Genomic DNA, 23,227 nt, shown 5'->3' with positions numbered 1-23,227 from the left:
TTCTGTTTACACACCAAACTTTAGCTTTATTCCTATATTTATATTCTGTTTACACACCAAACTTTAGCTTTATTCCTATCCTATATTTATATTCTGTTTACACACCAAACTTTAGCTTTATTCCTATATTTATATTCTGTTTACACACCAAACTTTAGCTTTATTCCTATATTTATATTCTGTTTACACACCAAACTTTAGCTTTATTCCTATATTTATATTCTGTTTACACACCAAACTTTAGCTTTATTCCTATATTTATATTCTGTTTACACACCAAACTTTAGATTTATTCCTATATTTATATTCTGTTTACACACCAAACTTTAGCTTTATTCCTATATTTATATTCTGTTTACACACCAAACTTTAGCTTTATTCCTATATTTATATTCTGTTTACACACCAAACTTTAGCTTTATTCCTATATTTATATTCTGTTTACACACCAAACTTTAGCTTTATTCCTATATTTATATTCTGTTTACACACCAACCTTTAGTTTTATTCCTATATTTATATTGTGTTTACACACCAAACTTTAGATTTATTCCTATATTTATATTCTGTTTACACACCAAACTTTAGCTTTATTCCTATATTTATATTCTCTTTACACACCAAACTTTAGCTTTATTCCTATATTTATATTCTCTTTACACACCAAACTTTAGCTTTATTCATATATTTATATTCTCTTTACACACCAAACTTTAGTTTATTTTGGTTTAATTCCTATTCATATTGTTTACACACCGAACATTAGCGTTTTATTCACAATCGCACCAAACTTTTTTTTTCGCATGAGTTTTATTCACAGTATATTCTAATTAACAGTAAACTTCAGTATTATTCCAGTGCGTGTAGGCTTATTGGTTTCTTTACATGTACTTTTCTTAACCGTACAGTAGTTTATTCCAAAAACCATGGGGGAAATGTGTTTTAGCTCTGTCAACAACAATACCTTCAGTGGAAACCTTTGCCCTTGACTTTAGTACCACTGCATATATGTGTGTGCGCGCGTGTAAATGTGTGTGACCTTGTCAGGAGCGCGTGAGGAACTCAAACAAACAGCGCGTTATGTTTGACTCCTCCGGCTCGCCATAGCGGCTGCGCGCCCCTCTCCTCCTGCACACCAATGAAAAAGCACGAATTGTCTGTTTTCCCCCAAAGTGTCCTCCATCTTCCAGAAACACACACACAGACACCACCACCAGCAGCAGGAGCTCATCCATGCATTAGCCGGACTGCACTCATGTATGTCGGCTGCAGGAGAGACCAACACGGAGGAGACAAAAAAACATCATGGCGACCACCTTCAGGTCTCAGACTCTCAGTAAAGATGATGTCAACTACAGGATGCATTTCCGCATGATCAACGAGCAGCAGGTGGAGGACATCACCATCCAGTTCTTCTACAAACCGCACACCATCAGCCTGCTGACCGTCACCGTGCTCAGCCTCATGTACTTCGCCTTTACGCGGTAAGAGTGTGTGTGACGCACAAAGAGTGTGAATCTGCAGAGTCACGTGATCACTTTCACTAGCTTACTTTCATCGGGATTGATGTGTGTGTTGATCTGAGGTCATTTGTTATGCTTGTGTACTCAAAACAACGAATTGGCGCATTTAAAATGCACAGTTCTGCACTTCCGGGGAAAACAAACAATAATATAGTTGACGTCATCATGCACGGCTATGTAAAAAGACATTGCTAGTGGTACAGCTGATTTCTTGAATTAAACAAGCATTAACAAAATGATTTTGGCTTTTTTAAATCCTTAAAGGGATAGTTAACCTAAAACTGAATTTTTTTTGTCATGGTTTACTCATCCTTCGCTTGTCACAACCCTGTCACTTTAAATGCAAAGGAGCTGCTGCTCTCCTCCCCTTTCCCGAAGTGGGTGGAGCCTTGCACATTCAAAATTAACTTGCTGGAAATCAAACATAAATATTGAGGATGTCATCCTGCATTAAGTGACATACACATTGTTGTTTTTGTTATTTGATGATATGCTTTATAAAAAAACCGCATCCTTGGCAGTGCACAGGAATGTTAAGTGTTATTATTATGTTCATATATTTAAACTATTTTCAAAGTATTGTGTTCCCTTAAAGGGATAGTTCACCCAAACCTAAAATTGTCATGGTTTACTCACATTTTACTAGACCCAAATCTTCATTTTTGTGTCTCTTTAAATGCAAATGAGCTGCTGCTCTCCTCCCCTTTCCAGAAGTGGGCGGAGCCTTTACAGCATCTGCTTTTGTTACTCCAGAAACCACAACAAACAAAGATGCACAAAGATTATGAACCTGCAATGTGATGTGATCATGCTTGTGTTCTCAAAACAGTGTTTTTGCGCGTTTAAGATTCACATCCGGGAAAACAAACAAATATTGATGATGTCATGGTGCACTTAGTGACATGCAGTAAAAAAACATGACATTGACATGTTAATATTGCCTGTTATTATTAAACTATATTTAAAGTATTTTGTTCCATTTAAAGGGATAGTTCACCCGGAGCTGAAAATTTTCACAAACCTTCATTTTTGTGTCGCTTTAAATGCAAATGAGCTGCTGCTCTCCTCCCCTTTTCAGAAGTGGGAGGAGCCTTTACAGCATCTGCTTTTCTAACTCCAGAAATCACAACAAACACAGACACACAAAGATTATATATATATATATATATATATATATATATATATATATATATATATATATATATATATATACATGATCACTTTCACTGACTCACTTTCATTAGGTTAGCTATCAGGATTGATGCGTTTGTTAAGCTAAGATCATCTGTTATGCTTTTGTTCTCAAAACAGCGTTTTAGCGCATTTAAAATTCACCTCTGGGTCGGCGCCAGTGGTGTAGTGGTTAGTGCATCGACACATGCACTCCGGTGTTCATTCCGACCTAAGTTCGATTCCTGCCTTGTGGTCCTATGCTGATCCTTCCCCTCTCTCTGCTCCCCACTCTTTCCTGCCAAAACTCTCTACTGTCCTGTAAATTAAAGCTAAAAACCCGAAAAAAATAAAAAAATAAAAAAATATATATATTCACCTCCGGGAAAACATGCATCAATATTGATGATGTCATCCTGCACTAAGTGACATACATTTAAAAGAAAAGACAAGTCGACATTAACAAAATAATATTCAGTGTTATTATTATATTAATTTACTTAAATATATTTAAAATCTTTTGTTCCCCTTAAAGGCATAGTTCACCCATAGCTAATAGAAAATTACTTGTCATACAACTTCATTTTTCTCTTTAAATGCAAATGAGCTGCTGCTCTCCTCCCCTTTCCAGAAGTGGGAGGAGCCTTTACAGCGTTAGCTTCTGTTACTCCAGAAACCACAATAAAGACTGCAATGTCACGTGATCACTTTCACTGGCTCACTATAATTTCTCCTGGCAAAACAAACATTGATTACATCATCCTCCACTAAGAGACAAATAACAGTTTTTTTGAATATTGACTTGTTATTATATGACACGTCATCATTAACGAAAGAATATTGACTTGTTATTATTTGACACGTCATCATTAACGAAAGAATATTGACTTGTTATTATATGACACGTCATCATTAACGAAAGAATATTGACTTCTTATTATATGACATGTCGTCATTAATGAAAGAATATTGACTGTTGTTGTTATTATATATTCATATACTTAAACCATATTTAAAGTTTTTTGCTCTCTTAAAGGAGTAATTCACCCAAAACTGAAAATTGTCATGGTTTACTTGTGAAAAACCTTATTTTTTTGTCTCTTTAAATGCAAATGAGCTGTTGCTCCCTTCCCCTTTGCAGAAGTGGGAGGAGCCTTCACAGTATCAGCTTCTGTTACTCCAGAAACCACAATAAAGACTGCAGCGTTACATGATCACTTTCACTGGCTCACTAAAATTCTCTGATGAATTCTCTGAATTCTTTGATGATATTCTTTGTAAAAAGACAGCATCCTTGGCAGTGCAAAATAATATTAAGTGTTATTAATTTATTCAAATATCTAAGCTATTTTCAAAGTATTGTGTTCTCTTAAAGGAATAGTTCATCTAAAACAAAAGAAATTGTCATGGTTTACTTGTGACAAATCTTCATTTTTGTGTCTCTTTAAATGCAAATGAGCTCCTGCTCCCTCCCTCTTTCCATAAGTGGGAGTGGCCTTTACAGCATCAGCTTTTGTTACTCCAGAAACCACAACAAGCACAGTGTCTGCATGCTGCTTAAACCCTAATCAGTTGACATGGTTTTCTGAGCACACTGTCAGGCCACATGTCATGCGAAATGGAGCCAACAACACATCACTCACTCAAATTAATTATTTAAATTGTGGATACTGAGACATGTTCTTTCCTGGAAGAAAACTCAGGACTACAGTGGGGGTGTTATTGATATAGAGAGACTTCTTGCAGATCTCTTTCATGCTCAAACAGCAACACTATGCATTAAATGAGGCAGAAAGAAAGGACAGGGAGAAATTATAAAAATCTCATGTCACAATATAAGTCATCTTCTATCCTAAAAATTATATATATCACAGTATAGTACCATTCTTGTAAATTCAGTCAATTAATAATTTAGACAGTATACACTCACCGGCCACCTGTCCAATTGCTCGTTAACGCAAATTTCTAATCAGCCAATTTCATGGCAGCAACTCAATGCAATAAGGCATGTAGACATGGTCAAGACGATCTGCTGCAGTTCAAAGCGAGTATCAGAATGGGATTTAAGTGACTTTGAACGTGGCATGGTTGTTGCTGCCAGACGGGCTGGTCTGAGTATTTCAGAAACTGCTGATCTACTGCGATTTTCACGCACAACCATCTCTAGGGTTTACAGAGAATGGTCTGAAAAAGAGGAAATATCCAGTGAGCGGCAGTTCTGTGGGCGCAAATGCCTTGTTGATGTCAGAGGAGAATGGCCAGACTGGTTCCAGCTGATAGAAAGGCAACAGTAACTCAAATAAGCACTCGTTACAACCGAGGTCTGCAGAAGAGCATCTCTGAACACACAACACGTCCAACCTTGAGGCGGATGGGCTACAGCAGCAGAAGACCACACCGGGTGCCGCTCCTGTCAGCTAAGAACAGGAAACTGAGGCTACAATTCACACAGGCTCACCAAAACTGGACAAGAGAAGATTGGAGAAACGTTGCCTGGTCTGATGAGTCTCCATTTCTGCTGCCACATTCGGATGATCGGGTCAGAATTTGACAGCAACATTATGAAAGTATGGATCCATCCTGCCTTGTATCAATGGTTCAGGCTGGTGGTGGTGGTGTAATGGTGTGGGGGATATTTTCTTGGCACACTTTGGGCCCATTAGTACCAATAGAGCACCTTTGGGATGTGGTGAAACAGGAGATTGGCATCATGGATGTGCAGCCGACAAATCTGCAACTGTGTGATGCCATCATGTCAATATGGAGCAAAATCTCTGAGGAATATTTCCAGCAGCTTGTTGAATCTATGCCATGAAAGATTAAGGCAGTTCTGAAGGCAAAAAGGGGGTCCAACCCGGTACTAGTAAGGTGTACCTAATAGAGTGGCCAGTGAGTAAATATTGAGCACATTTAAATTACTATTTCTGTTTTACATCTTAAAGTATATAATCAGAAATGTCCTTATTCATATGTGATCCTATCTGTTATTTAGAACTTCAGGGCAAATTTTTAAAGAGCCCCATATTATAAATTCAAAAAGGTCATTTTTTAGTTTTAAGGGTCTCCAACAACAGTCTAATATGCATGCAAGGTCAAAAAAGCACTTTCATTGTCTTATAATATGCATTTATTTTTACCTAATTATCCCAGCGACTCCCAAATGAATCGTTCAGTGATTCATTTGTTCCCAAACCCCTTCTTGGCGTGAGGCTAATCTGCACCAATTGGACCGATGACGGCTTGTTGCGATTGGTCGACAGCATTCAGAGCGAGACATAGGGAAATGCCCACCATAGCTTATCAACAATATTGAAGTAGTCAGAGTGCAGAGTGTATGTGTGAGCCTACCTGCCAACACTCCTGTTTTTCCCGTGAGTCTCCCGTATTTCAGACCCATCTAATGCCACACTCCCATTCTGTTATTTATCCCGGAAAACTCCAGTAATTTCAACTCCACCCCCGGTCATCAGCATTTTGATACGGTCTGTGAAACCCCTGGGTCGCCAACATTGATATAGGATCCGATCGTAGCGGCAGCCCGAAACACGCTTCATAGTAGTTATCTTACTAACACCACAGTACCCGGTTCTCAACAGTTTTATTCAGACACGTCACTCCTGAACCAGCTAACCTCCCCGGTGTCCCGGATTTTCAGAGGCAAATGTTGGCAGGTATGTGTGTGAGCCCAATGCAGGAGTGCATTAAAGCAGTGAAGTTAAACACCAGTATATTGCTCTATTCTTAACTATGACACACATTCAGTATTAATCCACACAGCGGCAAAAGCTGAACTGTTTTGAGCCTTGACCGCTGCATGTGTGTAGGAACAGCTGACAGTGGACATAGCAACGACAAACGGCAGTGGAACGCGAGCTCACAAACACATTTAAGTCTGTAAACAAAGCGGCAAACGTCGTGTTTTCAACGTGACATTAGACACGATATGAGAAGAGTTAACCTGATACAGTACAAGCGGTTACAAGTAACAAAACACAATTAAATACATAATTTGCAAGCTAGCGTAAACAAGGAGGCAGCCATTTTAACCACATTTACTTAGACTTGTGAAATGGAGGAAGAAACTGATCCATGAACTGTGTACAGATAAAGTTCCTGTCGAGCTCTGACAAAGTCCCATACATCAATAGTCTTTTCTGATCCTTCCTTTAACCAGCGGCCGATGAATCCCCCATTGTAAGTGTGTAGATTCCAGAAGCTCTCGAATAGCACAAGGCTGGGCTATAATGCTGAGGTATTTCTGCAAAAATAAACCTCAACCACTGACTCTTCACAGCCTCATCTTTGGGTAGAGAAAATAACACTAACTTTCCACGCACACTTTCAATAATATCCAGGTGAGCACAGCGTCTATAGACTTGATTCACCCGGGATCTGCTACAGTGTTTGTGGGTGAGTTTGCACGTGTTTGCGCATGCAACAATTGGGCGGGTCTTAAGTTTCGTATCGACATCACGCCGAAATGGCTAAAGACTCCTTATCAAGATGATTCATTTGAAGCATAGGGGTGGGGGGTACACCGGTGTCATAGTGTGACATTGCGCCACGACATGGATTTTCTAATACCGTCAATACCGTAATAAATCAATTATGCACCTTGAACGGCTGCATTTATATCAATAATAGCTAATTCTAAATAATAAGGCATTCAGTTTTCTTTAAACGTTCAGTTGTGGTCTGAATACCTGTCCTTATACTACAGGGCTCGAAATTGCAACCATTTTGGTCGCATGAGCGCCCGAAATGTAATCTATGCGCCCTCATAATATATTTGGGAGCATTTGTGTGTCTGAATATAATGGTTGTAGTGCAATCTTATTTGATTTTCTCTAAAAACTTGCTGAATCGCTCTACCCTGCCGCTGTATTGGTTCATATTAGCTGTCAGTCACTCAACGCTTCCCGCTGTCAGATAACAGGGAGCTTTTGTTACTGCAGGAAATGCAAACGGCTGAAGAGTGAAAAGTGCACAGGTTTGCAAACCTCACCTAAAGTTATAATAATAATAATAATAATAATAATGGCGCAGATGACAGCGATCATGACATGAGGTAAATGTTGATCCGCCAGCTGAGATCAATCGAGTGTTTTCAGAGAAGGTGCACCGCGTGTTCAGCGCAAATGTCCGCTAAATATAAAATCTATCACTGTACACATCATCGCCAAAAGAACATCACCTTTACTAAGTTTACACTGAAACTACGCTCATAACAAAGAGCGGAATTGCGCTGGTGGTCATCATGAGAATCCTGCTCTGTCTGCTCATAAATTGGTGCGGCTGACTCGCCTGCTTTATTCCACCAACACAGAGAAATGAAGATCAGCTCATAAAGAGACTGAGCATTTACAATGACCCAAACCAAAACTTTTAAAGAGTGATAGAAGTGAGACTTTCTTTTGTCTGTTCTTCCTTGAGATGTATATTATTTTGCTATTGAAAGTAATACCATGATATTATACCGTCACCGTTCAAAAGATGAAAAATACCGTGATATTAATTTTAGGTCATATCGCCCACCCCTACTATGAGTCGACTCTTATAAATGAATCACTAGTTTTAAACACTGTCCACTTTCAGATTTAAGCCTTAGCTGGATATTAGACTTCACTTAGAGCTGTGTTACACACTACATGAAAGGTCATTCTCAAAAACCCATAATCGGGGCTCTTTAATAAAAATGTAGAAATATATCAAATGAATATTAAATAGAAAAACACTTAAACTAATGATTACAGGTCAAACATAAAAATAAAAATTATGACTAAATAAAATGCAAAATGTAAACATTGTACTTTCAAGACTGAAACGTCAGTCCCATTGTAAGTAAAACTTGCATCCCATTGTGTGTAAGTAATATAAATTATGAAAGTGTATTACTGTAAACAATGTTGTGACACCACAATGTTAATTTGGAGTAGAGGTCAGCCGCGCGACCCGACAGGATTTCTTGCGGCGCTGGAATAAATTTCTGAATAGAGTGCAGGAGCGGTTGGTAACTGGTGTAATTTTGGACGGGAGCGGGTGGTCTAACAATATCGCTCCTAACTCCTGAGCGAGCGAGCGCGTACGCGTATGTATGTGTGTGAATGAGAGAGCGTGATGCTGTGTTTAGTTTGATTGTTGCTGTGTGTGTGTGTGTGTGTGTGTGTGTGTGTGTGTGTGCGCGTGCGCGAATGAGAGAGAGAGAGCTTTGTGCTGTCTGTGTGTGTGTGTAAATGAGAGAGAGCGTGATGCTGTCTGTGTGTGTCACCTGCCTGGTTCTTATGTGTGTGTGTTTATACAGACAGCATGTTATAGGGAGGCTGTCTGGACTCTGTTTAGCTGGGTGGTTTTCGGTTTTGCTCTCCACCTGCCCGTTAGCGGGAATGGGCGTGGTGGGTAGAAAACGGGGCAGGTCAGGCAGCAGTACAACAAATGCTGAATATTAGCTGGAGCGGTCGGGTTCGGGCTTAAACCTGGCGGGAGCGGGATACAAAATTAGTCCTGCGCAGATCTCTACTTTGGAGTATAACATGAGACGACAGACTTTTTATTTTGTTCAGGAGATCCTTCAATCATTCATTTTCCTTCGGGCTAAGTCCCTTTATTTATCAGGGGTCGCCACAGCAGAATGAACCACCAACTATTCCAGCATATGTTTTACGCAGCAGATATCCTTCCAGCTGCAATCCAGTACTGGGAAACACCCATACACACACACTCATATGCTACGGCCAATTTAGTTCATCAACTCCCCAATATCGCATGTGTTTGGAAGTGGGGGGAGACCGGAGCAACCGGAGGAAACCCACACCAACACGAGGAGAACATGCAAACTCCACACAGAAACGCTGGACTCAAACCAGCGACCTTCTTGCTGTGAGGCCACAGTGCTAACCACAATGCATATTTACAGTGTCTTACCTATATGCTTCTTTGGTAATTCAGTTTGCTTAAACTCCGCCTCTGCAAGCTTGCTTAAAGACCCGCCCACATTTGATAGCCACGCCCACAATTCAACATCCAATCAGCATCATGAACCAGATCCCTGCCCTACAGCTTTATTTTCCGCTGTGTGTCACAGTATGAAACTACTATCACTTCAGAGGGACTTTTTTTTGCGACGGGACGATTAAAGGGGAAATTCATGACACATTTATTCGGGGGAAAAGCAGAAGTGCTGATTCTGCCTAATATCAGTTCTCAGCTATTTACACAGAACATATTCTCTGAGTAGTAAATCTCTCCTGAATGCTCAGACTTTCTTTCAAATATTCTTGTGTTTGTTCTGTGTTTGTTCAGTGGCTCAGTGGTTAAGCACTGTTGCCTCACAGCAAGAAGGTCGCTGGTTTGAGCCCCGGCTGGGTTAGTTGGTGTTTCTGTGTGGAGTTTGCATGTTCTCCCCGTGTTGCCGTGGGTTTCCTCCAGGTGCTCCGGTTTCCCCCATAGTTCAAACAGATGCGCTATAGGGGAATTGATGAACTAAATTGGCCGTAGTGTATGAGAGTGAATAAGTGTGTTTGGGTGTTTCCCACTACTGGGTTGTGGCTGGAAGGGCATCCACTGTGTAAAACATTTGCTGGAATAGTTAGCGGTTCATTGCGCTGTGGCGACCCCTGATCAATAAAGACTGTTTATTCTGTGACTGCATTGAGTTGCTTGAAATATCAAACTGTGTACATTTGCCCACGTGTGTGTTGTTTTACTGTCTGTGTTTCACTGTGTGCGATTTGTGTGTCTCACGTCAGTGTGTGTGTGTGTGTGTGTGTGTGTGAGTGAATATGTCTTCACTGTGTGTGTGTCTTGTGTATGTAAGTTTGTGTTTCTGTGTGTGTGTGTGTCTTCACTGTGTGTGTGTGTGCGTGCGTGTGTGTGTGTTGTTGCACTGTGTGCTTGTTTCTCTCTTCTGTGTGTTGTGTGAGTGTAAGTTTGTGTGTGTGTGTGTGTGTGTGTGTGTGTGTGTGTCTTCACTGTGTGTGTGTGTGTGTTGTGTATGTAAGTTTGTGTCTGTGTCTCTGTGTGTGTGTGTGTGTGTGTGTGTTTGTCTTCACTGTGTGTGTGTGTGCGTGTGTGTGTGTTGTTGCACTGTGTGCTTGTTTCTCACTTCTGTGTGTTGTGTGAGTGTAAGTTTGTGTGTGTGTGTATGTGTGTCTTCACTGTGTGTGTGTGTTGTAGCACTTTGTGTGTGCTTGTGTTTCTCTTGTGTGTGTTGTGTAAGTTTGTGTTTTTGTGTGTGTGTTTCACTGTGTGTGATTTGTGTGTGTGTCATCACTGTGTGTGTTGTTTCACTGTGTGTTTCACTGTGTGTGTGTGTGTGTGTGTGTGTGTGTGTGTGTGTGTGTGTGTGTGTGTGTGTGTGTGTGTGTTTGTATAAGTGTGCATTCTGTTTTTACACTGTGTTTGTGTTTGGTGTGTTTCTCCGTTTCTGTGTGTGTAAGTTTGTATTTCTGTGTTTGTGTGTGTCTACAGTGTGTGTGTGTGTTTGTATAAGTGCGTTTTGTTGTAGCACTTCGTGTGTTTGTTCTATTGTTGCACTTTGTGTGTGTGTGTGTGTGTGTGTGTGCGTGTGTCAGCTGTGTGTGTTGTGTGTGTAAGTTTGTGTGTGTGTGTTCTGTTGCACTTTCTGTGTGTGTTTGTTGTGTTTTTTTCTGTGTGTGTTTAATTTTTGTGTGTGTGCGTATAGATCACATTTAAATGTTCACGTTTAAGTGTGTGTTGTTATTTAGCTCCGTGTTCGTTGTGTTTCTCTCTTTCTGTGTGTGTCTCACTGTGTGTGTTTCCCTGTTTCTCTGTGTGTATATTTATCACGTTTAAATGTTCATGTTTTAGTGTGTTTGTTGTTTAGCTTTGTGTGTTAGTTGTGTTTCTGTGTGTGCCGAGTTTCTCCCTGTTCTATACACATAATGTTTGTGTGTTTGCATGTGCGAGTGTATGTATGTGTGTGTAGGGGAGTGTGTGCGCTTGTTTGTGTGTGCATGTGAGCGCGAGTGTATATATGTGTTCATATGAGTGTGTAAAATTGGCATCAACATAACATTTCGAGCACACCGGTTCCTCATCAGATATCGGCTCTTCATGCATATGAGTGTGTCACTGTATGTGTGTGCGCATATGTGTGCAGTGAACTGTGAGTGCGTGATGCAGCAGAAACAGGAAGTGTGTGTTCTGGTGTGTGTGTATATAGTCTGACCGCATGTTTCCTTTGTAGAGATGACGGAGACCCTGACAGTAACCTGCGGGTGGGCCTGATCCTGCTCGTCTCCTTCTTCCTGGTCATCAGTGTTCTGGCTTTCCCAAACGGTGAGAGGATCTCTGCTCATATTCACTGACACAGCTCCATCAGAGGACTGAATTACAGTTAATATCACTATATGACTTCACAAACCACATACTCTGCGGGTTAACTTAGGGTGCTTTCACACCTAGGGTGCGTCACATCTGTGGTTCGGTTCCTTTGGTCAGGACCAAGGGCAATAAATGATACACTAGCATTTCTCTGCTGTCTTTGGGTCGTTTTCACACCACACTTATCGCTTTGGTCCGAACCAGTTGAAAAGACCCAAAATGCAGTCATATGACAATCCACATCACTCATTGGCCAGATGTTATTGAACGTATTGCCTAAACTGCTTTTCGATTGGTCAGAAGTTTTCCCATGATCAATAGCCAGTTTCAGCACCTGTGTGTGTGTGTGTTTGTGTTTTTCAGGTCCGTTCACCAGGCCTCATCCAGCAATATGGAGAATAGTGTTCGGTGAGTCAATCAGAGCATCCTGAAGATTCACTGTGATTAAACAAACATTAATAAATGAGGATTTGATATGATTTTTTGCTGGAGTTGCTTAAGTGTATGTGTACGTGTGTGTCTGTGTGTGTTGAGCAGGTCTGAGCGTTCTCTACTTCCTCTTCCTGGTGTTCATCATCTTCCTGAACTGGGATCAGGTGAAGGCTCTGATGTTCTGGCTGGATCCAAACCTGCGCTACGCCAAACGAGAAGCAGACGTCATGGTCAGCACACACACTCACACTGCTGTATTATTGAAGGAATGTTGTAAAACACTGATCAAAAACAGCAGAATATCACCTGATGGCAGAGCACAGACATCCAGGCTGTTGTAGATAGCTGATAGACTGTAGACAATGTTTAAATGAATAGATGTGTAGGCTTGTTCTCATTGGCTAATTGTGATCATGTGATTGGTAGGAGTATGCGGTGAACTGTCATGTGATCACATGGGAACGAATCCTGAGTCACTTCGACATCTTCGCCTTCAGCCATTTCTGGGGCTGGGGGATGAAGGCTCTGCTGATCCGCAGCTATGGCCTGTGCTGGACCATTAGCATCACCTGGGAGCTCACTGAGGTAAAGCTGTTCACATTCACCACCATCAACATCACATCCGAATCGAATCACGTCCTAATCACATCACACCTACAATCACACCCACAATCACATCCAAATCACACCCACAATCACATTGTAATCACTTCTGAATCACATCACATCCAAATCACAACACATCCAAATCGCATCACATCGGAATCAAACCACAATCACATCTGAAGCAGATCACATAGGAATCACAGCACATCCAAATCACATCACACCTACAATCACACCCACATCACTATCACACCCACAATCACATCCATAGCACACCACATCACATCCGAATCGCATCACCACAATCACATCCAAATCACATCAGATCCTAATTGCATCACACCACAATCACATCTAAAGCACATCACATCCGAATCACAGCACATCCGAATCACATCACACCTACAATTACGCCCACATCACTATCACACCCACAATCACATCCATAGCACACTTCTTCACATTCGAATCAAATCACATGCAAATCACACCACAACACATCCAAATCGCATCACACCATAATCACATCACACCACAATTACATCCAAATCACACCCACAATCACATCTAAAGCACAGCACATCCGAATCACAGCACATCCGAATCACATAACACCTACAATCACACCCACATTACTATCACATCCATAGCACACCACATCACATCCAAATCAAATCACATGAAAGTCAAATCGCATCACACCACAATCACATCACACCACAATCACATCCAAATCACATCAGATCCTAATCGCATCACACCACAGTCACATCCAAGTCACATCCACAATCACATCTGAAGCACATCACATCCAAATCACAGCACATCTGAATCACATCACACCTACAATCACACCCACATCACTATCACACCCACAATTGCATCCATAGCACACCACATCACATCTGAATCAAATCACATGCCAATCACATCACATTCACATCCGAATCACACCACGTCACATCACATCCAAATCACACCACACCACATCACATCTGAATTGCATCACACCACAATCACGTCACACCACAATTACATCCATATCACACCCACAATCACATCCGAAGCACATCACATCCAAATCACACCACATCACATCCAAATCACACCACATCCGAATCGCATCACACCTAAATCACATCCACAGCACACCGCCAATAACATTTGAATCACATCACATCCTAATCGCATCACACCACAATCACATCCAAATCACACCCACAGTCACATCGGAATCACATCACACCCACATCACTATCACACCCACAATCACATCCATAGCACACCACATCACATCCGAATCAAATCACATGCCAATCACATCATATCCAAATCACACCCACAATCACATCTGAAACACATCACATCCGAATCACAACACATCCAAATCACCATCACACCCACAATCACATCCATAGCACACCACATCACATGTGAATCACATCACATCCAAATCAAATCACACCACATCACATCCAAATCGTATCACACCACTATCACATCCAAATCACCTCCACAATCACATCCGAAGCACATCACATCCAAATCACACCACATCACATCTGAATCAAATCACATGCAAATCACACCACATTCACATCCGAATCACACCACGTCACATCACATCCAAATCACACCACACCACATCACATCTGAATTGCATCACACGACAATCACGTCACACCACAATTACATCCATATCACACCCACAATCACATCCGAAGCACATCACATCCAAATCACACCACATCACATCCAAATCACACCACATCCGAATCGCATCACACCTAAATCACATCCACAGCACACCGCCAATAACATTTGAATCACATCACATCCTAATCGCATCACACCACAATCACATCCAAATCACACCCACAGTCACATCGGAATCACATCACACCCACATCACTATCACACCCACAATCACATCCATAGCACACCACATCACATCCGAATCAAATCACATGCCAATCACATCATATCCAAATCACACCCACAATCACATCTGAAACACATCACATCCGAATCACAACACATCCAAATCACCATCACACCCACAATCACATCCATAGCACACCACATCACATGTGAATCACATCACATCCAAATCAAATCACACCACATCACATCCAAATCGCATCACACCACTATCACATCCAAATCACCTCCACAATCACATCCGAAGCACATCACATCCAAATCACACCACATCACATCTGAATCAAATCACATCCAAATCACACCACATCCGAATCGCATCACACCTAAATCACATCCACAGCACACTGCCAATAACATTTGAATCACATCCTAATCGCATAACACCACAATCACATCCAAATCACACCCACAGTCACATCGGAATCACATCTGAATCACATCACACCCACATCACCATCACACCCACAATCACATCCATAGCACACCACATAACATGTGAATCACATCACACCCGAATCAAATCACACCACATCACATCCAAATCGCATCACACCACTATCACCTCCACAATCACATCCGAAGCACATCACATCCAAGTCACACCACATCACATCCAAGTCACACCACATCACATCCGAGTCGCATCACATCCAAATCACACCACATCACATCCTAACTGCATCATGCCACAATCACGTCACACCACAATTGCATCTATATCACACCCACAATCACATCCGAAGCACATCACATCCAAATCACACCACATCACATCCGAATCGCATCACACCACAATTACATCCATATCACATCCGAATCGCATCACACCACAATTACATCCATATCACACCCACAATCACATCCGAAGCACATCACATCCAAATCACAGCACATTACATCCAAATCACATCACACCTACAATCACACCCATATCACTATCACACCCACAATCATATCCGAATCACATCAGATCTTAATCGCATCACATTACAATCGCATCCAAATCACACTTAAAATCACATCTGAAGCACATCACATCGGAATCACAGCACATCTGAATCACATCACACCTACAATCACACCCACATCACTGTCACACACACAATCACATACAAATCACACCAACAATCACGTCACACCTACAATCACACCCACATCACTATCACATCCATAGCACACCACATCACATTTGAATCACATCACATCCAAATAACATGAAAATCACAATCACATCACACCACAGTCACATCCAAATCACCCCCACAATCACATCTAAAGCACATCACTTCCAAATCACACCACATCACATCTGAATCGCATCACACCACAATCACGTCACACCACAATTACATCCAAATCACATCCGAATCACAGCACATCCAAATCACATCACATTCGAATCGCATCACACCACAATCCCTTCTGATTCACCCCCACACCCACAATCACATCCAAATCACATCCACAATCACATCCAAAGCACATCACATTCTAATCATACAACATCACACCTGAATCACATCACAATCACATTTACATCACAATCACACCAACAATCACATCACACCACAATCTCATCCACAATCACATTCGAATCGCATCACACCACAATCACATCCGATTCACACCCACAATCACATCCGAATCACAGCACATCCGAATCACGTCACACTTACAATCACACCCACATCACTATCACACCCACAATCACATTCATAGCACACCACATTACATGTGAATCACATCACATGAAAATCACACCACATCGCATCCAAATTGCATCACACCACAATCACATTTGATTCACACCCACAATCACATCCGATTCACATCCACAATCATACCCACAATTACATCCGAAGCACATAACATTCTTATCACACCACATCACATCCAAATCCCATGACATCCAAATCACATCACATCTGAATCGCATCACACCACAATCACATCACACCACAATCACATCCAAATCACAGCACATCCAAATCACATCACATTCGAATCGCATCACACCACAATTCCTTCCAATTCACCGCCACACCCACAATCACATCTGAATCACACCCACAATCACATCCAAAGCACATCACATTCTAATCACACAACATCATATCCGATTCACATTTACAATCAAACCCACAATTACATCCGAAGCACATAACATTCTAATCACACCACATCACAGCCAAAATCGCATCACATCACAATCACATCCACATCACAATCACATCCACATATCAATCTCATAATGTATAATCACATATCAATGATTTAAGAATTGTTTTGATATTTGGGCTGGAAACCAGACAAAAGAATTGAATTGTTTTTTGCAGTCTATGGTGTATAGTAATAATAATAACAGATGTGTGTTGTCTCTGTGCAGCTGTTCTTCATGCATCTTCTTCCTAATTTTGCGGAGTGCTGGTGGGATCAGGTGATTCTGGACATCCTGCTGTGTAACGGAGGAGGAATTTGGCTAGGGATGACTGTCTGCCGCTTCCTGGAGATGCGCACATACCACTGGGCCAGTATTAAGTATGTACATGTGTGTCTGTTTTTGTGAGTAGTTTTTTTTTTGCGCGCGTGTGTGTGTGTGTGTGTGTGTGTGTGTTTGTGAATGGTGCTATATAAATACAATTTATTATTATTATTGTATGTTTGTTTTTGTGTGTTGAGTGTGTATCTTTGTGTTTTGTGTCATTTGCATGTTTTGTGTGTGTGTGTGTGTGTGTGTGTGTGTGTGTGTGTGTGTGTGTGTGTGTGTGTGTGTGTGTGTGTGTGTGTGTGTGTGTGTGTGTGTGTGTATTTTTGTGTGTTTTTTACTGTTGTGTTTGTGTTTTTGTGTTAGTAGGTTGGTGTATGTTTGTGTGTGTGTGTGTGTGTGTGTTTTAGTTTTTTGTGTATAAGTTAACGTGTATGCATGAGAGCTCGTGTGTGTTTGTATTCCTGTGTGCGTCAATGTGTAAGTGATTGTGTGTCTTTTTTTGCTGTTGTGTGTGTGTGTGTGTGTGTGTGTGTGTGTGTGTGTGTGTGTGTGTGTGTGTGTGTGTGTGTGTGTGTGTGTGTGTTTTTTGCTTTTGTTTGTGACCTGACTTTGTGTAAATCAGTGTGTGTTTTGTTTTTTGTGTATGTACCTTGTAATCCTCATGTTGTGGGGACCAAATGTCCCCATAAATATACCAATACCACTAACTACTGACCTTGTGGAGACATTTTAAGACAGATTTAAGTATTTTGAAACCTGTGTGTGTGTGTACAGAGACATTCACAGCACTACAGGGAAGATCAAGCGAGCGGTTCTTCAGTTCACTCCGGCCAGCTGGACATACGTACGCTGGCTCGACCCGAAGTCCTCTCTGCAGAGGGTGATGGGGGTTTACCTGTTCATGATCATCTGGCAGGTCAGTCCCGCACACACCTGCTTTGTGTGTGTATCTCTATTCAGGGTGCGAATTATACATTTATGATCATAATTTTCAGTAGTGTAAAGCTGCGGTCACACTGGGCTTTGTGTGTGCGAAATTCTGTCGTGCGGCGCTGCAAAAAGGGGCGGAATTAAACAAGATGATTAGATATTTTAAAAAGCGAGCGATTGCTCCATGTTTTAAATTTCTGTCCAGAGAGGTCCTGTTTTGATCCTCGATTGATCTCACGCAGTCAAGTGATGCGATTTCGCAGGTCAGAGTTCACCAAGCTTGAACTTTGCACCGCAGCGACCTGCGAAACTTGACGCATGACCCCTGCGTTTCCGGTCTGACGCATTCGCGTGCGTATGAATGGAAGTCTATGGGAGGAAAAGCCCAGTGTGACCGCAGCTTTAGTTTGTGTAATGCCTCAGGGAATCAAATGTATGTATTTATTTAAATGACATTTAATTTATTAATAAAACGCATTTAAGTTTTCAGTGTTTTAAGCAGTGATGGGAATGACCGCACAATAAATGATCGCGTTACTAACGGCGATACTTTTTCAGTAACGAGTAATCAATTGAATTACTGTTTCTCCTGTTACAGAGCCATTACCGTTACTGACAATAAGATAAGTGCATTACTATAATTGAGAACACTGAAGCCGTTTTCATGCGAGCAGCGTCTGTCTCAACCGTAGGACCTCTCTTTCTCTGGGGGTGTGCGTGTTCAGGGCGGGACACATAACCAACCAGTGATGATTGGTGCGTCTGTGAACGTGGTGTAACTGAGAACGTGATGAATCCAACGTTTGCCAATCAGAGGCTGAGTAGCGCAGGTGTTCACACACAAGCACACACACAGTCAGTCACACACTAACGACTAGGAGTCAGAATGATGGCAAATCCAACAAGTTCAAAGGTAGCATTTGCAAACTGGAAATATAAGCTATACTTTTCCCTAGAATTTTTATGTATCATGCAACTTAGGGCTGTGCAGTTAATTAAAAAAATTAAGTTTCGATTTCGGCTTCTTATGATTATGAAAAAACATTAATGGAGATAAACGATTATTGCATCATATACCGCCCCCTTTCCAGTTGTACACATTTGTTGCTCTGCAAAGCTCAGTTCCACGTGAAAATGACTAAATGTCAGAATTATTAGCCCTCCTGAATTATTAGCCCCCCGTTTTCCGGTAAAGTCTAGAATACTCTGTACAACTGCTGTTTTTGCAATACTGTGATGGTTGTGTTTAGGTTTGGGGTGGGGGTTTACGTTAATAAAATACAATAACTGGGAAATTTAATAAATAATATAAATAATTCTCGTTAACTTCCATATCCCATCTAGCAACACCCCCATTTTCCCCCAAATGGATAGAATTTTTTTTCAACACATTTCTAAACATAATAGTTTTGAAAACTCATTTCTAATAACTGACTTCTTTTATCTTTGCCATGATGACTAGATGTTCTTCAAGATACCAGTATTTAGATTAAAGTGTGATTCAAAGGCTTAATTAGGGTAATTAGGCAAGTCATTGTATAACAGTTTCTTCAGCAGACAATCAAAAAATAGATTGCTTAAGGGGGCTCATAAAATTGACCTTAAAATGGGTTCCAAAATATTTAAACCTGCTTTTATTCTAGCTGAAATAAAACAAATAAGCCTTTCCTTCCAGAAGAAAAAATATTATAGGAAATACTGTGAAAAAATCCTGAATCTTTTAAACATCATTTGGGAAATATTAAAAAAAAAATAATAATAAATTCACTGGTGGGTGAATAATTCAGACTTCAACTGTATATCGTTTTGAATAATCATGATTACAATTACCAATTACAACCAAAATAATCGTGATTATGATTTTTCCCATAATCGAGCAGCCGTGATGCAACTTATGCCCAGGAAAAAAGAAAAAAGAGTCTCTCTGCGTCGCTGACAAGTAATTCTGACGCCCCATTCACACAGGGCGTCAGCTTCAACGCTTCCCATTCACTTTGAATGGGTGACGTCAGGCGTTGCCGAACGGCGCCGCTTCAGAGGCATGGCTCGCTGCAGAAGTTGGGACTTGCTCAACTTGCTCAGCACCGACGGAAGCATCAGCCAATCAGATTGCTGTATGCAAATACACCAGCTCAGATAGTGGCTAATTTCATTAGCTGACGTTGCTATGACGATCGCATCAGCCGCAACTTCAGACACGCCCTCTGTCAAGCGTTGACGCTGAAGCCCCGTGTGAATGGGGCGTAACGAAGCACCTCAAGTCTTGCGAGTTGTGGTCTGTGCTATAAATACTTCTAATATGTTCCAAACCATCTATTGTATTTAATTGTGCAACTATAGTTATGATAATATTTATGATGATATGTTGAATTTGATGGTTGTCTCTCGCATTGTCCCACAACAACATTAAAATAGTGTAGATTAGTGGACAATGTTTATTATATTTATTTAGATTTATTTTAAATTAACACAATAGTTACTTTTCCTGGTAATTAGTTACTTTTATAATGATGTAATTCAGTTATTGTTTGTGAGAAGTAACTAGTAACTGTAAATAATGACTCTTTTAACGCTGGTTTTGAGGGATATTTAGTGTATTCTGACCTGTAGTATGCTCTGATTAGCTATTTCAGAAGTTACTGTAGGTCAAACTGTACAAACTATTCAGCTAATTGTACTTTACTTTTACGCTATATGTAGAAACAAACAGCTATTTTACGGGAAAACAGTCTTGTGGACACTTACGATATCTCTCGGCGCTGTAGATCTGCCGGTTTCAGACTGTTAAAGACATTCACAATGGTATGAATCGTTATGGGGGTGGTCAAATGGGTATATTATCTATTATATTAATATTATTATTTAAGATACAGATCAGAGCAAGCTATTTCTTACTATTTAGAGGACTGACCCCCCATACATGTTGTTTTGACGTCCTTCAGGGGATTAATTAAGTGGTCGCACCCTGTCTCTCTCGAGCATCTTTACACCTTTGTTATTGTGTCTGCATAGATTAGTAACTAGGGCATCACGGTGGCGCAGTGGGTAGCACAATCGCCTCACAGCAAGAAGGTCGCTGGTTTGAGCCCCGGCTAGATCAGTTGGTATTTCTGTGTAGAGTTTGCATGGGTTTCCTCCGGGTGCTCTGGTTTCCCCCACAAGTCCAAACACATGTGGTGCAGGTGATTTGGGTTGGATAAATTGGCCATAGTGTACAGTATGTGTGTGAATGAGTGTGTATGGATGTTTCCCAGTGATGAGTTGCAGCTGGAAGGGCATCCGCTACGTAAAAACATGTGCTGTATTGGTTGGCAGTTCATTCCGCTGTGGCGACCCTTGATTAATAAAGGGACTAAGCCGAAAAGAAAATGAATGAATGAGTGAATGAATTAATAATTAGTTAACCGAGTCTCCTCTCAAACTGAAACTCCACCCCTTTAGCTCGTCTCTATGGCGATGAATGCCCGTCTTTACTCCCTATTGAGGGCACTTGAAATCCTCATTGTGTGTCTTTGAGAAGGAGATCAGCCTTTATTTCTCACTGAACACACTCTGTCTGCACTCAATACACACCCAGTCTTCAAAATCACTGCATTTATTGCTGATTTGGGGGAAGATTATTTATTTATGAATACATTTATTTATTTATATTTATAATTATTTGCATTACATTTACATTTATTGATTTAGCAGCACGAGTGATTTAGCAGAGTGGCAGAAAAACTGATCTGAATGACTAGTGTTGTGTATGTGTGATATTAACTTAATTATTTTAAGCTTCCTTTAATTGGTTCTTTTTCATTTAAATTAGTTTGGTATTGAATGTTTAATGAAATATTCATTATTTTATGTCATTTTTCATATTGATGTCAAAAAATTCATTTTTAATCAAATATTTAATTTAACTTGAATTTAAGAGTGTAATTTAATATTTAATTTGTATTGAATTTAAATTAGTTCATTTGAATTTATTTTCATTTAACATTTCATTTGAATAAAGCTTAAATTCTAAGCTAATTCAGTACAATTTTTTTTAATAATTATGTTTATTTGATTTTTACAATAAAACAGACATAACAATACGTCTTCAAAGTGGCGCAGTAGGTAGTGCTGTCACCTCACAGCAAGAAGGTCACTGGTTCGAGCCTCGACTGAGTCGGTTGGGGTTTCTGTGTGGAGTTTGCATGTTCTCCCTGCGTTCGCGTGGGTTTCCTCCGGGTGCTCTGGTTTCCCCCACTGTCCAAACACATGCGGTACAGGTGAATTGGGTAGGCTAAATTGTCCGTGGTGTATGAGTGTGAATAAGTGTGTATGTGTTTCCCAGTGATGGGTTGCAGCTGGAAGGGCATCCGCTGCACAAAACAAATGCTTGATAAGTTGGCGGTTCATTCCGCTGTGGCAACCCCAGATTAATAAAGGGACTAAGCCGAAAAGAAAATGAATGAATGAGTGAAGACACACAAAGAAAAGTATTAACCCAACACAATAGAGAGAGAAAAAGCTCAGGTTATATATAAAACAGACAAGAGAAAGGGCTAAAAGCATTGCTTATTTTTCAGATAAGACAGTTGTAATATTCCTTTGAGCATAATAGGGCAAAGACCAGGTTCCAAATAATCCCAATATGGAGTCCAAATTTTAAAAGAAATGTTTATAACGATTTATTTTAATTTTAATCACAGCGCTAACCACTGAGCCTGACTTTAATTATTTCAATTTATTGACTTAATATTACATTTGGATTTAATTTTATTTGAACTTGAATAAAAGCTAATATTATTTCACATTTAAA

General features: G+C 40.5%; 1 protein-coding gene across 1 annotated transcript in view; it reads left to right on the top strand.

Annotated features, from left to right (window-relative positions):
- The first annotated feature begins 1,093 nt into the window (after positions 1-1,093).
- The window catches only part of ptdss1a (phosphatidylserine synthase 1a), a 36,845-nt gene continuing 14,711 nt past the window's right edge, over positions 1,094-23,227 (top strand). Inside the window, exons 1-7 of the mRNA XM_056474672.1 lie at positions 1,094-1,484; positions 11,899-11,990; positions 12,399-12,443; positions 12,573-12,697; positions 12,894-13,052; positions 17,404-17,555; positions 18,280-18,421. Of these exons, the coding sequence (XP_056330647.1) occupies positions 1,306-1,484; positions 11,899-11,990; positions 12,399-12,443; positions 12,573-12,697; positions 12,894-13,052; positions 17,404-17,555; positions 18,280-18,421 (894 nt within the window). The 5' untranslated portion in view covers positions 1,094-1,305. The remainder of the gene's footprint in view (positions 1,485-11,898; positions 11,991-12,398; positions 12,444-12,572; positions 12,698-12,893; positions 13,053-17,403; positions 17,556-18,279; positions 18,422-23,227) is intronic.

This window comes from Danio aesculapii, chromosome 16, assembly GCF_903798145.1.
Source record: "Danio aesculapii chromosome 16, fDanAes4.1, whole genome shotgun sequence".
Lineage (NCBI taxonomy): Eukaryota > Metazoa > Chordata > Actinopteri > Cypriniformes > Danionidae > Danio > Danio aesculapii.
This window is presented reverse-complemented; position numbering and strand designations above follow the sequence as displayed.